Here is a 17,516-nt window from a genome sequence, read left to right as displayed (position 1 = left end):
GGCGCTACTGGTGAAGAACCCGCCTGCCAGTGCAGGAGACCTAAGACACGCATGTTCGATCCCTGGGTCAGGAAGATCCCCTGGAGAAGGGCCTGGAAACCCCCTCCAGTATCCTTGCCTGGGAAATCCCATGGACAGAGGAGCCTGGCGGGCTACAGTCCATGGGGTCACAAAGAGTTGGACACGACTGAAGTGACATAGCACACACTCGCAGGAGAGTCGAGATTATTAGTGGCTTGTTCTCTTTTTCCCCTCCCTGCTACCCCCCCCCCCATCCTCAAAAGTCTTCCTAATTCATAAACTGAGAATAAAGGCCCATATCTGACAAAAACAAGAGCCTCATACACCCTTTTTTCCTCCAACTCATCTGCTCATTTTACTTTCTCGATAGAGTTGCTACAGTGAACGGAAGAAAACACGGAACTTGGAAGCCTACGTGGAATGGTTTAATCGCCTCAGCTACTTGGTTGCTACAGAAATCTGCATGGTGAGAAAATGAATTTTTCTCCCAGCCCTCTATCTTACTTTTTCATACTTCCTTTGTATTTGTTGGGCCTGCATGTTGGACAACTGCTCTCTTTCTTCTCGTTCGGTACAGCCTGTAAAGAAGAAGCATCGAGCAAGGATGATTGAGTATTTCATTGATGTGGCTCGGGAGTGTTTTAACATTGGCAACTTCAATTCCTTGATGGCGATAATCTGTGAGTGTTTTCTGAGAGATACGTGTCCTTTGTTTATATAGGTTATGTGAAATGGGCCCACTAAGAATTAGCAAATAGTACAGTTTTGTTCATGAAAACTGTACTTATTAATCCAGACTTGTTTCAGAATAACCAGAAAGCTTTAAATATACAAACTGATACAAATATGTTTAATCTTTTATAAGTATATAAGAATTCATGGAATATGTTTAGTTAATCTTCATCTGAATATTTATCTATAAAATATATTTGCCTAAATTAAGGATTTTAGAAAGCATTTGAGCAGCTTGTGTATCGGGCATTATAGAAACATATGATCTGAAAGTAAATCAAATGATTCCGCTGGTAAGACGAGAGGTTGGCCTGAGAAACTGGAACATTTTCTGACTACCCTTGATCCTAGTACTTGTCATCTGCTGACCTCATTAGCCTCACAAGGATTTTTAATGCCAGCAACTATTCATTCAATAAACATAGGGCATGGGGGTAACACTGTGTCTTGTTTTTTTTTCCAGTTTATACCTGTTTTCTTGCTACGATTATTGATAATGACTGTTTCATTTAAAAATATCCTGATTTATATGATAAACAATATGGCTACCTTACACATTATAAGTACTCAGTAAATATGTGAATATTTACCTGCCTCTTTAGAATCAGGGTCAGTTTGAAGCCAGAGAATCTACTGAATTTAATTCAATTATTTTAATTTTAATAACCCCCCCCCCCCCATGAATCCTTTTTTCCCTTAAAAAACCTTTTTTTGACCCCTTGTCTCCCCCATAAAAATAACTAGTAAATCTTCAGCTTATTATCTGGCTTACTGCACAAAAATAGTGAGCAGAAAGGTCATCTAAATCAGGGACTTGAAAGGCCCACAGTCTAGGTAATAGAAGATTACCTAATTTCCCTCTTGTACTGTTAAGAAAATGTCAGGGCAATTTATATCACAGGAGAAAGTATTTGTAATACATCTAGCTGAACACTTGTATTCAAACTCTGTAAAAGACCCTACAGAGCAACATTATGTCGACAAATAACCCAGTGAAAACAAGGGCAAAATACCTGAACAGTTCATAAAAGAAGATACACTGATGGACAGACAGTATATGAAAAGAAGCTCTACATCATTAGTCATCAGAGAAATACAAATTTAAATTAGAATCACAGTGAAATACATTTTACACACTGGAGTGACTGAAATTAAGAAATCTGATTGAACCAAATATTGTGAGGATTATGGACCAAGTAGAATTCTCAGACCTGGGTGGGGTTGTGAAATGGGACCACTACTTTGGAAAATCGTTTGGCAAGTTTTTTTTTTTTTTTAAATCTAACTTCCTTTTACTTAATAATGAACACTTTTTTCAGAATGTACCTTAGAATGACTTCTCTGATTTCTCTGTTTCCACTTTCTTTTTCTCGCCTTCCATTGTAATCGGAAGCTGGCATGAACATGAGCCCCGTCTCTCGACTGAAAAAAACTTGGGCCAAAGTGAAGACTGCCAAGTTCGATGTTCTTGAGGTATGTGAAGTGGAGCTCTTACTGTTAAGTAACATGTTGCCCCAGAGTTATTTGGGCTTTTTGAATCCAGCATTTAGAGTGTGATCTCATAAACGTTCTGCAGGTGAGAAGTGTGTAGTTCATATTCTCCTCTCTTTTGCCTACAGCATCAAATGGACCCTTCGAGCAATTTCTATAATTATCGAACAGCTCTTCGTGGGGCAGCGCAAAGGTCTTTGACTGCTCATAGCAGCAGAGAGAAGGTATGTGTTTAAACAAGTTTTATTCATGGCCTAGTTGCCACATGTGGCACTGAAATGCACTGTGTGTGCACGTGTGCTAAGTCATTTCAGTTGTGTCTGACTCTCTGGGAACTTATGGACTGTAGCCTACCACACTCCTGTCCATGGGGATTCTCCAGGCAAGAATATTGGAATGGGTTACCATCGCCTCCTCCAAGGGATCTTTTCCACCCAGAGACTGAACCCATGTCTCCTGCAGCTCCTGCCTTACAGGCAGATTCTTTACCACTGAGCTTCCGGAGAAGCTCTGAAATGCACTGTACTCAGCTGCTTTTGCCTGTTTAGATCTAAGAAAGAAATTTCATATGCTGTGGACATGTTTCTCACTTGCCACATAGGGAAGGGGGGATGCTAAAGAAGGAGGAAAGGGGAAGGCAACTTGGTAGCGAGCTTTGAAAATGTTATTATTGCATTATTTAAATGATTATTTTGTAATGTGTCATAGTTGTGTTTCAAGCAATAAATTAAGTCCTATGTTAAGATGACTAATGGCATTAGAGAGTAATTTGATTTAATGGAATACAAACATTTAAGCTCTGCACAAGGTAGCTGACTTAATGTAATCTTTTAAAGAATTAGCTTACCTCCCATGGTTAAGTCATTTATTTTCAGAAAGTAGGTTAGTTGCTGTAGCATTAGGCCTGCTGTTACTAATTGGGTATGTGGGTGGCGGGAAAAGTGCCAGGATGATGTCTGAGAAATGAATGGTCTTCACTCTACCTGCCCTGCGCTTAAAAAGTTTCACACTGTCCTGAATCAGCCATGCTTCTGACTTGGAAGGGCCTTTACCCACATTTCATACTTGGGAAGAAGTCATTTTGACATTAGGAGATCATGTTATTTGAGAAGTAAATACTTGGTTACAGTAAATGGGCTGATGAAGGTTACTTGGTGAAAACAATTTTCTGCTTAGGTTCTACCCCATCTTTTAACTTGAACTATATGCTCCAACAAATCAAAGAAAATGAGGATACAAAATTGTAGGCCCTCTTGGTCGCTCACCCTCAAAAGCTTCAGCTTCGGTGATCTAAAATGAAAACAAATGCAAAAAAAACCCCATCTTTTAAGCACACTAAATTGCTTCTCACCAAAATCTAAAATATTGGTTCTGATCATGTTTGAGAGCTATTGTAAATACATTAATTTTTCAAATAAAGAAGCAAGGTTGGAGTGGGGGTGGAGCAGAGATGACTATCTCACTTAAGCCCAAGGGAGTATATAAGCTTTTATTTATATTATTATTATTTTATAATGTTTATTTATTTGGCTGCTCCAGGTCTTAGTTGTGGCGTGTGGTATCTAGTTCCCTGCCCAAGGATCAAACCCAGGTCCCCTGCACTGGGAGTGTGGAGTCTCAACCACTGGACCTCCAGAGAAGTCCCTGTATGAGCCTTTAAGTACTGCTTTTCCACATCTCAGTACTTCCATGACTAGACTGAGAAAAATCTAATCAGCAGCTTTGTAAGCTTCAGAAAATGAGCACACTTGTGGGAGGATACCAGCACCCAGAATGTGCAAGGCCTTCTCTGCAGAACCTCTGTGAGTTAGAGGGGTCTCTGTCCTAGGGAGGAAGTGGCTGTAGAAGCCTCTCTCTTAATCAGGAGCTGCGTGCACATAGGCATGCCTACTCAGTTGCTCGGTCGTGTCCGACTCACTGCGACCCCATGGACTGTAGCCCACCAGGCTCCGCTGTCCATGGGATTTTTCAGGCAAGAATACTAGAGTGGGTTGTCGGTTCCTCCTCCAGGGGTTCTTCCCAACCCAGGGATTGAACCTGAGTCTCCTGTGTCTCCTGCATTGGAGGGCATGTTCTTTACCACTAAGTCTGAAGCTGCAGCACTGGCCAACCCCCCCAACCAAGGTCTCAGTGAATGTTATGCTTGTGGGACTCTGATAGCTTTTTCCAGAAAAACAGTATTTACCCCTTCTGGCATTGAATAAATTCTGTCGACTTTAATTTCATTTTTTTCTTAAACCAGTTCTGTCTGAGTGTATGGATTGTATTCTGCAGTTCATAAAACAAATGGTATCACCACCAATTTTTTAAAAATATGACGTTTCTAGTTCACAGTTGTCCTCCAAGTCTATGAATGAAAGCATTTGGGGGCATAAGAGCCAACTTTGATTCAAGAGAATTGAAATCTTTTTTTCTTTTTTTGAAGTGAGGGTAAACTCTTTACCTCTGAGTTATTGCCTATTTTAAAGTCTTCCTGGAAACATGACTAGAATAATACAATCTTTGACATTCTTTGAATTATGTTTATGTGGCCAATGTGGTTTCTCTCTAGGAACCACATCATAGAATAGATTAAATCTATCTGTCACACGGGGGCCGTTAAATGATCCTTAAATAGCTGTTTTTCCTCTGAGTCCTTGTGTCTCCTGGTTTTTTAACCACTCCTCATGTGAGTGTATGCTTCTAAATACTTTCACCATCCCATTTCTGATCATGGGAACTTATTCCTCCTCATCACCATTCATTTCTAGGTGTGGAACTGATAGCTCCTTTAAGGTGTAGCTGCCAGGTTTCTGAATTTAGAATATTGTGAAAGGGAATTAGGAAACATTACTACTTGAGAAGTTTTCCCACTAAAGCCTTCATTGAAAGACTTCTCAGACACCAAACTTTTGCTCCTGTTAGTAGCCTATATGTCTACCTTAGCTCTGGAAACCCAAAGTCCTTATAGTCTCCTAATTTTTACTGTGGTGGATTTGCGTAGGGGCTGCTGATCTGAAGGGAACCACTGATGAGGAAATGAGAAGGTGAAGGAGCTTGTGAGACTGCTCTGTCTAGCATATGGGCGTCAGGAATAGAGCAGGAAAAACAGGGGAGATTATTTCTGTTTCTGCATCTTGGAAAAGTAGTTCTGACAATCAATAGTGGATCAGTCCAGCAATTCCACTTTTGGGTATTTATCCAACTATATCAAAAATACTATATAATTCGGAAAGATATATGTATCCCATGTTCATTGCAGCATTATTTACAAAGCCAAGATATGAAAACAATCTTGTCCACTGATGGATGAAGAAATTGTAATTTATATAAATATGTATGTATGTGTAGATATACATACACACACACATATATATACAAATATATACATATGCAGTTTATTCATTATATATGTAATGGAATATTATTCAGCTATAAAAATGAATGAGGTCTTACCATTTGTGGTAATATGGGTAAAACTGGAAGATATTAAGTGAAATAAATCAGATTGAGAAAGACAAGTACTGTATGATCTCTCTTATATGTGAGATCTAAATGTATATATATATATGTGTGTATATATATATATTTTGTTTTCATTTTAAGGCAAGCTTATAGATACAGAGAACAGATTGATGGTTGCCAGAGACATGAGGTAGGGAATGGGGGAAGGAAGTGAATTGTTCTTCACTTTTTTCTGGTTTAAGTAAATTTTATTTTTTAAAAAAGACTGGATTGTATGGCACACACCATGAATGCAAAGCTCACATATGTTATAGCCTCCGCCACCCAGCTCGAGGCACGTGACAAGAACTTCTGAAGAGTTTAAATATCCTTATAAGACAGTGAGTGATCAGTACCATATGTAGGTCCACCTTAATTATAATTCAGTCCTCATTTTCCTGATGATGATCCATCAGCAGTATTTGTCCTCTTGTATGGGGCCCATGGGTTTGGGGGGGATGCTTAATTGAGGTCAAGTTTTGTATTATTTAATTTAATCCTTGCTACAACCCAATGAGGCACTGTTTCCATTTTAAAGTGAAGAAACTAGGCTTTCTTAGTATGTTAGCCTTATACCTGGGGTTGGCCATCTTTTTCTCTTAGGGACCAGATCATAAATATTTTAGGCTTTATAAATTGCAGTTTCTGTTGCAACTACTGAGCTCAGACATAGTGGCACAAAAGCAGACACAGGTGATGTGCAGGTGAGTGGATGAACGTGACTGTTTCACACGAAAGCTGTCTGGACACTGGAATTTTAACTTCATGCTCATGAAATATTATTCTTTTGCTATTTTCCCAGCCATTTAAAAATGTAAAATGCATGACCTCTAGGCCATTCCAAAACAGGTGATGAGATGGGCTGGCCTGTGGGCCTCAGTTGGCAGACTCATGGCTTATGTGGCCGGTCAAGTGTGGAGCCAGATTTGAAACTGGCAGAGGCAGAGCCTCTCAGTTCAGGCATTTGAAACTGGCAGAGGCAGAGCCCAACACCTTGCAGGCACAGGTGGTTTTGCAAAGAAGTGAGGTGCAGGTGTACTTTTATCCTTGTTGTGATGGCTGTTTAGTTCTAAAATAATAGAAAAAACAGCCAGTTTTAGATAGATACAGAGAATAGATACAGGCATATGAAGGCACCTTTACGAATTCAGTTTAGAGACTTCCAGACAATAGCAGATAATTCAGGGCTTCCATGCTGGTCCAGTGGTTAAGAATCCACCCTGCAGTGCAAGGACGCCAATTTGATCCCTGGCGTCCCACATGCCTCAGGTTCAGCTGAGCCCGTGAGCCACAACTACTAAAGCCTGCTCACCTAGAGTCCATGATCCGCAACAAGAGAAGCCACTGCCACGAGAAGCCCAGACACCACAACTAGAGAGTAGCCCCTGCTCACTGCATCTGGAGAAAACCCGAGCAGCCGCCAAGACTGAGTGCAGCTGAAAGAGCAAAGTAAAGAAGGAAATTTTAAAACGTGTTTTTTTTTAAGTACATTCAAAAGTGCTGTCAGGAAATCAGCAAAACAAAAAAATAATCAAAGCCTATCTTTTTAAAATGACTTTAGGGGAAAATCTGAATTTCTCTCTAGAAGTGAAAATGTATGCTAATATTTTTGTGTATAAGCCAAAACATATGTTTTCCAGACCTCCCCTTCATCTAGTATAGATGTACCACGTGAGTCATAAGCTTAGGGAAACTTCAAAAACCTGCTCTTGGGTAAACAGCATAGGCCCACCCACGAGTGTTTGCAGCATCGTTTGCACTGTTGCAAATGTAGAATCTTCAAAAGCATGTTAGCATTTGAAAGAAAGTAGAAGTTACAAAGGGGAAGAACAGAGAGTCTTATTCTTTGTTCCTTCTGGATTTAGCAGGAATTAGGATACTGTCTCAGAGATTATAATTTTAGGTTAATTCATTAAATACCACTCTATCAGACCAAAGATGTAAGGCAGGAAAGGCTTACTAAAGAAGGCTCATTGTTTTTTAAACAACTGTTAATTTGCACATTCATATTCCCCCCTCACCTGGGCCTCCCTCACAACACATTGTGCAAGGTATTATACTGCTTTGGTGCTTTCCCAAGAGAGCAGGTATTTACTTGTTCTGACATACACGGCCAGATTTGCTCAATAGGAAGTTTGTAGCAACTGTCAGTGAAAACTCCCCGTTCTCATGTTATCTTGAGCTGTGTCTACAAGAGAAGGGGCTTCCCAGGTGGCTCAGTGTTAAAGAGTCACCTGTCAATGCAGGTGACTCAGGAGACGCAGGTTCGATCCCTGCGTCGGGAAGATCCCCTGAAGGAGGAAATGACAACCCACTCCAGTATTCTTGCCTGGAAAATTCCATGGACAGAGGAGCCTGGCAGGTTACAGTCCATGGGATCGCAAAGAGTCAGACAGACTGAATGACTGAGCATATATACAGTTCTTCAAGGAAAAAGAAAATGTTCCTCTAAAAAGAAAAATCATCTAAAATGTAGATGCGTAAATGATAGAAGAAGTACAGATCCTCACAGGCAGATGGGTCACATATTTTAAAATCTTAGTACCTGTAGGACTTTCCTGGTGGTCCAGTGGCTGACATTCTGTGCTTCCAATGTAAGGGGCCCAGGTTCAAGCCCCGTTCAGGGAACTAGATCCCGTAGGCTGCAACTAAAAGAGTCTGAATGCTGCAACTAAGACCCAGCACAGCCAAATAAATAAACATTAAAAAAAAAAATCTTTGTACCTGCAGTGACAGGTATTCTATTAATATCTGGTTCTAACTGAATGAAAAGTAAGTCTTTTAGATCTTGTCCCTTTGATTATAATGAGAACTTTCAGATTTTACTATATGCTATTATATTGAGAAAAATAAGGAAAACAACCTGAATCCATCCATCTCCCATTGCCACTCATCTTTGCTTCGTTTTGGCTATTAACAGCATTTGCATGTTCAGAAAAATTATGTAAGGAAGGAAATGGCTGTCATGGGAGGTCAAAACACTGCTCCCATCCTAATCAATGGTAGCCAACTATGGGAGATGGTGAGGGACAGGGAGGCCTGGCATGCTGCAGTCCATGGGGTTGCAAAGAGTTGGACATGACTGAGCAACTGAACAGCAACTATGTAATCCCTTCATTAATGTCCTGTATTGTTTGATGAGAGACTAAATGTTTATTTGCCCAGAACAAACCAGAATCTTTCTGTTTTCTCTAGATTGTGATACCATTCTTCAGTCTGTTAATCAAAGATATTTATTTCCTCAATGAGGGCTGTGCCAACCGCCTTCCCAACGGCCATGTCAACTTTGAAGTAAGTGTAGGCTGCAAAAACCTGAGCACAGAGGACCAGCCTCTCCACCAAGTGCAGAGAGGCCAGGCCATCTGAGCTTGATTCTGAAGTTCTCAAACCAAGTTTTCTCTTTCCTTGCTAATCTGTGAGAAGATAACAGTGCTAAGTAGAATAAATTAGCTACACCATTATTATTCTTATCCAGAGATATTTGAGTAACTTTTCACTACTACCTAAAAATACCAATCGCTGATTTTTCTTAAGTTAAGAAAATGATGTAGTTCAGAAGATTAGAAGCCAGAAGAGAACATTAACTGGAGTGGTTTCATCCGAGCTCATGATTTTTGACAACTGCCTTTCAATTCAACTTTCATTTGATTCTTTTGTAGAAATTTTGGGAACTGGCCAAACAAGTGAGTGAATTCATGACGTGGAAACAAGTGGAGTGTCCATTTGAGAGGGACCGGAAGATCTTACAGTATCTGCTCACAGTACCAGTCTTCAGTGAAGATGGTGGGTAGCCTATTAAGCTGTGGCTGCTGCCAGGATCTGTAGACCCTACGATCAGGAAATCAGTGTATTAAGTGCTCGGTGTCTGGTTCCTTATGTAGTATGAAACCTGTCTTCTGACCTGCTCCATCTTCAGTTTTCCATTGCACAAAAAACTGTGTGATTTATCCCTAAAATATTTGAGTCAGGCACTCACTCACTATTCAGGCACAAATAGTACATTTTTGTGTTTAAACAAAATTTTTATAATATTAGATCTGCAGAGCTTTGGGGCACAAATGGAAAGTTACAGAGGGATTTTTTTCCTCTTGTTCAGGCTTGCTTTAATGGAGAAAAAAGGTGTTTCATGACATGTTGATATTCAAGATAAACTTGAAAAACGAAGCAGTTGCTACCCGCTGCTATTTGTAAAAAATAAACCATGGAAAGTCTTAACCTGTTAAAACATTAGGGACTTTGAGGCAGAAACAGTAGTTGGGTACCCAAAAAACAGACTGGATATTTAAAGTTTGTAAAAGACTTGGGGATTGATTATATTACTCTATTATAGCCTGCTGCTAAGTCACTTCAGTCATGTCCGACTCTATGTAACCCCTTAGACAGCAGCCCACCAGGCTCCCCCGTCCCTGGGATTCTCCAGGCAAGAACACTGGAGTGGTTTACCATTTCCTTCTCCACTATTATAGCCTAATATTATATAAATCAATTGCACTATTAACTGTTTCTCATGGTAGATTGATAGTGTTTATGATAATGACTAAAGAACATTTTGAATTAATAAGATCTATTCCAGAGGGGGTTTAATTGTTACTAACCTCTGAAGACAGGATTAATACCAAGCTTTTAATGCTTTAGAAATCTTTTTGACTTAAAATTAAAGTGAAAACATTAGAAGAGTGAAAAATTGACCTAAAAACCCTAACTTTTTACCTGCTGAAAGGTCTTTTTAAAAGCTAACAGGGGTCCAGGAGTCTTTTTAAAAGCCCTGGTGGTCCAGTGGCTAAGACTCTGCACTCCCAGTACAGAGGGCCTGGGTGCGATCCCTGGTCAGGGAACTGGATCTCATGTGCCACAGTGAAGATTGAAGATCCCGTGTGCCACAGCTAAGACCTGGCACAGCCAAATAAATAAATCAATCCAGCAGAAAAGGCTCCCCATCCCAGTCCTCCTTTTTGTAAAGAGTATAAATGTGAATGTATATTCCAGTCCTGTGGCTTGCCTTTATAAGCTTTTTTTTTGCCTCAAAAATTGTCTTAGTTATGGGCTTCCCTGGTGGCTCAGTGGTAAAGAATCTGCCTGCCAATGCAGGAGATACAGAGTCCAGTCCCTGGTCTTTGAAGATCCCACATGCTGTGGAGCAGCTAAGCCCATGTTCCACAACTATCGAGACACTGTGCTCTAGAGCCCGGGAACCACAACTACTGAGCCCACGTGCTGCCGCTCCTGAAGCCTGAGCATCCTAGAGCTCGTGCTCTGCAACAAGAGAAGCCACCACAATCAAAAGCCCTCTCACTGCAACAGAGAGTTGCCCCCGCTCACTGCAGCTAGAGAAAAAGCCCACCCAGGCCAGCCAAAAATAAATCAAAAAAAAAAAAAAAAAACAAACATAGATATATAAATAAACTTAAAAAAAAATAGAACCTGGGAGATATGCTGGGGCATGTCAGACTTGCATGTCTTTCACAAGTATCCCTTTAAAAAATAATAATAATAAATTGTCTTACTTAACCAACTGCTTTTTTGGTCTAGAGGCTCCTGGCAAAATGGTGTTTTGTGTTTCTAAAGCTTCCCAATTGTAATTCGATGCTTTAAAGAGTGTGCTTTGCTGTAGGGTTTGGCTGAGGTTGAATGGGGGATGAGTGGAGGTGGGTAATGTATCAGAAGAAGGCTTCGGCATTCATGCATTCTTCTTTTTGGTTGATTGTAGCTCTCTACTTGGCTTCCTATGAAAGTGAAGGACCTGAAAATCATATCGAGAAAGACAGATGGAAGTCCTTAAGGTGAGTCTTGTTGCTTCTCATTGCTGTACAAATCTAAACATGTTGGCCTTAAGTGAAAAAAGCCACGTGCTTGCTGGAGGAAGTCCCTGCCTGTGTGTTGCAAGCCCTCTCTGTAGCTTATCTCTTGATTACTAAATCTTTGTGGCTTGAAATCTTCATTGCCATCCTTCAGTTTTATTGCCTTTTTTTTTTTTTTTAATACTGGCAGATATACAGTGACTCTGTGCTGCTTTTTCTCTCCCAGTATTTTATGGGATGAGGAACTGAAATTTCCCCATGGTGTGTTACAAAGGCCTCTGACACATTTTCTTCATCTAAAAGATAAGAATTGTTCTAACACTAAAATTTTATTTGACCTGAGATAAAAAAGACCAGTTGGTTTAGTAAATCTGAGAGTGTCACTTATTGCCTAGATCTTGGTCCCCTCTTTGGTTTGGGAGAGAGTTAGGACTTGAAACATAATCCACAATCTTTTCAAATTTAAACATTTTGTTATTCTATTAATATTTTTGAACAAGACTAGGATAGATGAATTTGTCTTTTAACCACTTGAGATGCTTTAATGGGCGAAAATAGCCCAGGATATAGAATTACTATAACCAAAATTACTGTTTGTGTATTTTTACTGAGAGACTCTGGGAGTGTGTGCCTTTTGGTACGAGGTTAACAGGCCCATTTTCTCTTCTTTCCAGAGTCATTTGGGAGCCTTCGTTAAACTCCATCAGGGCTAGGTTTTATGAACCAGGGTATCTAAGATATATTTGCTTTTGTGTGATTTTGTTTCAAAGGAAAATTTAGGCCTTCTTTGAACCTTTTATAGAGGAGAGATAAGGTACAGAGGCGTTGGAATTATTATCGTTAGAACAAATCATGGTGACAGGCAAAGGACTGGAGCTGTTTCTTCTTTACTGTTCTGCTCTGTGAGCCCTTAGGGTGAGCACTAGCTCCTCCCTCATGTCTGCCACAGCTCTGGACATGCTCCTGTGCTGTTGAGCAATGACACTGAGGGTAATGCAGGTGTTGGGCAAGGCAGAGCACCCCCAAGGAAGATAAAAAAGAAGTATGTGATGGTTCTTTGCAAAACTACACATGCTAAGTGGATACTAAGGCTCATTAAAAGCAGAGACATCACTTTGCCAACAAAGGTCCATATAGTCAAAGCTCTGGTTTTTCCAGTAGTCATGTATGGATGTGAGAGCTGGGCCATAAGGAAGGCTGAAGAATTGATGCTTTTGAATTGTGGTGCTGGAGAAGACTCTTGAGAGTCCCTTGGACAGCAAGGAGATCCAACCAGTCCATCCTAAAGGAAACCAGTACTGAATATTCATTGGAAGGACTGATGCTGAAACTGAAGCACCAGTACTTTGTCTACCTGATGTGAAGAGCTGACTCATTGGAAAAGACCCTGATGCTGGGAAGGATTGAGGGCAGGGAGGAGAAGGGGATGACAGAGAATGAGATAGTTGGATAGCATCACTCAACAGGCATGAGTTTGAGCAAACTCCAGGAGATAAGGGAGGACAGGGGAGCCTAACACACTGCGGTCCATGGGGTCTTAAAGGGTTGGACACTACTTAGCAACTGAACATCAACAACAGATTCTCAAATGATGTACCTACCTGGACTAGCAGTTCTCCCAGAAAATCTGAAAGACTTCAGTGCTTAATATTTTTCTGTCCGTTTTTTAAAAATTATTTTTAAGTTATTTTTTATTATAGTTGATTGACAATATTGTGTTAGTTTCTGGCGTATAGCAAAGCGATTTGATTTTATATATGTGTACACACACACATATATATATATATATATATAGATAGATAGATAGATACTTTTTCAGATTTTTAATAGGTTGTTACAAAATATTAAGTATAGGTCTTTGTTGTTTATTTTATATATAGTAGTGTGTATATGTTGGCTTCCCCCATGACTCAGAGGTAAAGAATCTGCCTGCAGGGCAGGAGATGCGAGTTCGATCCCTGGGTCAGGAAGACCCCCTAGAGAAGGAAATGGCAACCCACTCCAGTATTCTTGCCTGGAGAATCCCATGGACAGAGGAGCCTGATGAGCTACAGTCCAGAGGGTCACAGAGTCAGACATTACTGAGGTGACTTAGCATATACATATCTCAGTAAAGCTGGAAAAAAAATAAGAAGTTAATTATTAATATAGAATTTCTAACTTACCCTATATACTTTTATCACTTTAGAGATGTGGAGAAATTCCCAAACTTGAGTATAGCAAATCCCAGGGGATTAGCGACTTAGCACGCATGGACAGTGTGTATATGTTACTCTAAAATGTCTCGTTTATCCCTCCCCCCGCTTTCGCCTTTGGTAATCCTGCTTTGTTTTCTGTGTCTGTTTGTGTTTTGTCCGTCAGTTCGTTTGCGTCATTCTCTTAGATTCCTCATACGAGTAATATCACATGATATTTGTCTGACTTACTGTAAACTATTTAAAATCGAGCTTCAAACACGGGAAAGACAAAACTAGTGTTAGGTGAGGATTCTCACCCTCCTTCAGATCATCTGCCGCCTTCCTTCTGATCGTGTCTTCTTCATTCCTCAGATCCAGCCTCCTGGGCAGAGTTTAACACACGGGCTGCTGGTTGCTGCTGCCGCCGCCGCCGCCACCACCGCCGCTTCGCATAGATCATCAAGGGGCTGGCCTTTGTGTTCGGGAATCTTGTGCTACCAAAAAATCATGAAGTCCCTGCAAACACGCTCCCTCAAGAGCAGATGGGGACCTTGCTCCCTGCAGCTGACAGATTGACTCAGATTCTGTGAGACTGAAATGTTCACTGAGGACACTTGAGAAAGAATCCTCTGAGGGTCCCAGCTCTGCAATGATTCATCTCCTGGAATTTCCATGTGAATCACAGCTCTGCACCTGGATGGAGCTTTCTTTTGTGTGTGTATGTGTGTGTTTTTTTTTGTTGTTTTGTTTTGTTTTTAATTTGGTTCAACATTTGCTGCTAATGGGACTTGCCCAGCTGAGGGCTGGCTCTTAGGAAGCCCATGATTCTTTGTTAACTTAAAAGAAAAAGGGAGAGAAGATAGGGGAAGCAAGCCTTCCTTTTAGATCCCAAACTGCAGCTCAGTGGCGTTGCCCCAGAGGGATCAAGCTGGCTGGAAGCCAACCTCGGACTTGGTTTCCCTGAGCTCAGGCTGTGTTGTGAATTCCCCTCTTCCCTTTTCCTGCAAGGTTTTGAGTTGGCTGCTGGTTAGCAAACTCCTTTTTACCCATATAAGTTATTTAATATAATAATGAAGCTCAACACTGTGGTAGGAAAATAGCCACTAGGAAAAAAAAAGGCAGAGTTTGTCATTGGACTGCGTAACTTTCTAGGACTGTCTGTTTTCTTTGCCCTTCTGAGCTGTTTACAACTGACCACTGTGTTCTACAGATGTATTTTTTGGTAGTTTTTTTTTTGTTACTTAGTTTTCCATGACGTGTATTATTTTTTCCTCTTGTAAATTTAAATTATCTGACTGTAAGAGTCTTGGGGGAAAAAAACCCCATGGTCTAATTACAATTTAATTTTTTAACAGTCTGTTATTTTTCATTACCTTTTGGAATCTGTTGGCAACTGAACATGTGAACAGAAAACAAATTGGTAAAGTTCCCCCCGGCCCCCTACCCACTAGAGCAGTGAACAAAACAAATGAGAAACATCTTGCTGTTAACTCAAGAGGTCAATCTAATTGTGAAATAGTTCACCTTGTTAAACATCTAAACAAATCTGTAGTTGCTCTGCAAACAGCCATTATATTTATTTACTCTAGGAGAATCTGTAGAGTAGTAAACTGTGCTAATGAAAAAAACAAGACATCATGTTCAAAACAGAGATGTATTTGAAAACTTAATGACATGGTTTCAAAACACAGAGCATGTCTGTATTCTGCACGCCATCTCAGCAGACCGAAAATGTCTCTAAGCTGTCCCTTTACAACCATCAATATATTTGACACTCTGCGGCCTGGAGTTGTGATGCCTTTCTTTTCTTTCATGGATGGAATTGATGGGGAGGTGGGGGCGGTGGGGGACTGGAGTCTCAGTCATTTGACTCAAGTGACTGGCTGGAAATGTGTCTTGTCCTTGGAGAAGTGGTCTTTAGAAATACGTGTGTGGCTCCTGACTTTCTTGAACCCAGTCTCCAGAACAGGAAAGTGGTAGTTGCTCAGCTGTGACCCACTTTTTGCGAACCCATGGACTGTAGTCCAGCAGGCTCCTCTGTCTGTGGGATTCTCCAGGCAGAAATAGTGGAGTGGGTAGCCATTGCCTTCTCCAGGGGAACTTCCCGACCCAGGGACTGAACCCAGGTCTCCTGCATGAAAGCCAGATTCTTTACCACTGAGCCATCTTTTAATAAGCATCACTTGCCAGATACATCTGAATGTTTGGCATGGATCATCATCCCCACGCTTTTAGATGTGGAAATAGGTGCATCAATAATGATGATGATTTGTTCAAGGCCATGTAGCTAATAAGAGACACAAAGACTTGACCTAAACCTTCTAATTTTAGAGCCCAGGCTTTAAATCACACTGTCCAGCCTTCTCAGACTTCAGTATAACCTTCCAGCTTTCGAGGAACAGGGGGCTCTTGATGACTTGCAGGTGTGGATTCTGTAGGTCTGGGGTCGGGTGCAGGGAATGCTGCTGCTGCTGGGCCTAGAGTCTGAAGAGCAGGGTGCCTGACCGCACTGCCTCCCGTTCCCTCCGCTGCCTCTCCCTGCACTCTGCATGCTGCAGGTGTTGCCGTGACGGCAGCCGTGTCCATCTTTCAACCACTTACGTTGGGGGGGTCTGCAAATGATGGGCTGCTGCCCAAATCTCCTCCTTTTATTTGAGCCACAAGGTGACAATTGTTGGAAAGAATTGAGAAAAAAGTGTTTCACGATACATGAAAATGATATGAAATGCAAGTTTCCACATCTATAAGTGAAGTCTTTGGGATACAGACACGCTTGCTTACACACTTCCTCGTGGCTGCTTTTGGCTACAAACCAGGGTCTTATAGTTGCAACAGAGAGAATGGTCCACAAGGCCTCAGATATTTACTCTCCATCCTTTACAGAAAGAAAGTTCGCTGCTGACCTCGACACTCTTGTTCTGAGCATTACAGTGAATTTGCAAACATGCTCTAAGATTTTCTATTTAAAGCGTTGTTGTTCAGTCGCTAAGCTGTGTCTAACTCTTTGCGACCTGATGGATGACAGCACGCCAGGCTTCCCTGTCCTTCACCATCTCCCAGAGTTTGCTCAGACTCATGTCCCCTGAGTCAATGATGCCATCCAACCAACCTATCCTCCTCTGTCATCGCCCCCTTCTCCTGCCCTCAGTCTTTCCCAGCATTAGGGTCTTTTCCAATGAGTCAGCTCTAATGAGTGGAATTAGATAAATGGGGCTAGTGAACATTTTTTTCCTAAAGTGATAAGAGGCTTAACAAATTAGGGATTTTTAGAGATTATAAGGCTGTTTAAACCGTAACTCTTCACGGAAAGAGTTACCATTCTCGTGCCTTTTGTTTTCATGCCCACATAAGCCAGCAGTTTTAAACCAGGAACTAACTGAGCTGTGGCAGTCATTCACCATCCTCCTCCGGGTGCCGTCCTTGGGTTTGGGTCTAGGTGCCTTGATCGTGGCTGCGGCTGGATGGAAGTCTGGGTAAACACAAGTGTGAATGGCACCCCATAAATGTGGATTCTGATGTGTTCTGTTCAGACACGCCCTGCATTCTTCAGCTGCGGGCTCTGAGCTGAGGCCTCACATCAAGCTGAGTTGGGTGGGGAAGGAAGAGAGACCCCTTTCAGGATTTGAAGTGTCCCTTGTGTTGGAGGACAAACCCCCTGTGTATGAGGACACAGGCCCAGGTTCCCCAGCGGTAGCCCGCCTTGCATCTAACAAAGAACATCATTGGAAAAGGGTTGCCTTGCATCTGTCTTTGAAGGTATTTCAGCTTTCTGTCTCCACCGGCCCCGCTCTGACACCCCTGCTGTTTCCTCTCG

General features: G+C 41.4%; 1 protein-coding gene across 3 annotated transcripts in view; it reads left to right on the top strand.

The window, feature by feature from the left end:
- RASGEF1B (RasGEF domain family member 1B) overlaps nt 1-15,490 on the top strand; it is a 667,380-nt gene extending 651,890 nt beyond the window's left edge. For all 3 annotated transcript variants that reach the window (XM_069594460.1, XM_069594461.1, XM_069594462.1), the window contains 8 exons: nt 392-487; nt 599-701; nt 2,147-2,226; nt 2,373-2,468; nt 8,923-9,018; nt 9,387-9,510; nt 11,435-11,507; nt 14,075-15,490. In XM_069594460.1, coding sequence (XP_069450561.1) covers nt 392-487; nt 599-701; nt 2,147-2,226; nt 2,373-2,468; nt 8,923-9,018; nt 9,387-9,510; nt 11,435-11,507; nt 14,075-14,099 — 693 coding nt within the window. In that variant the 3' untranslated portion in view covers nt 14,100-15,490. The remainder of the gene's footprint in view (nt 1-391; nt 488-598; nt 702-2,146; nt 2,227-2,372; nt 2,469-8,922; nt 9,019-9,386; nt 9,511-11,434; nt 11,508-14,074) is intronic.
- The last annotated feature ends 2,026 nt before the right edge of the window (nt 15,491-17,516 follow it).

This window comes from Ovis canadensis, chromosome 6 (genome assembly GCF_042477335.2).
Source record: "Ovis canadensis isolate MfBH-ARS-UI-01 breed Bighorn chromosome 6, ARS-UI_OviCan_v2, whole genome shotgun sequence".
Classification (NCBI taxonomy): domain Eukaryota; kingdom Metazoa; phylum Chordata; class Mammalia; order Artiodactyla; family Bovidae; genus Ovis; species Ovis canadensis.
Note: the sequence above shows the minus strand (reverse complement) of the source record. Positions and strands in the feature narration are given on the sequence as shown.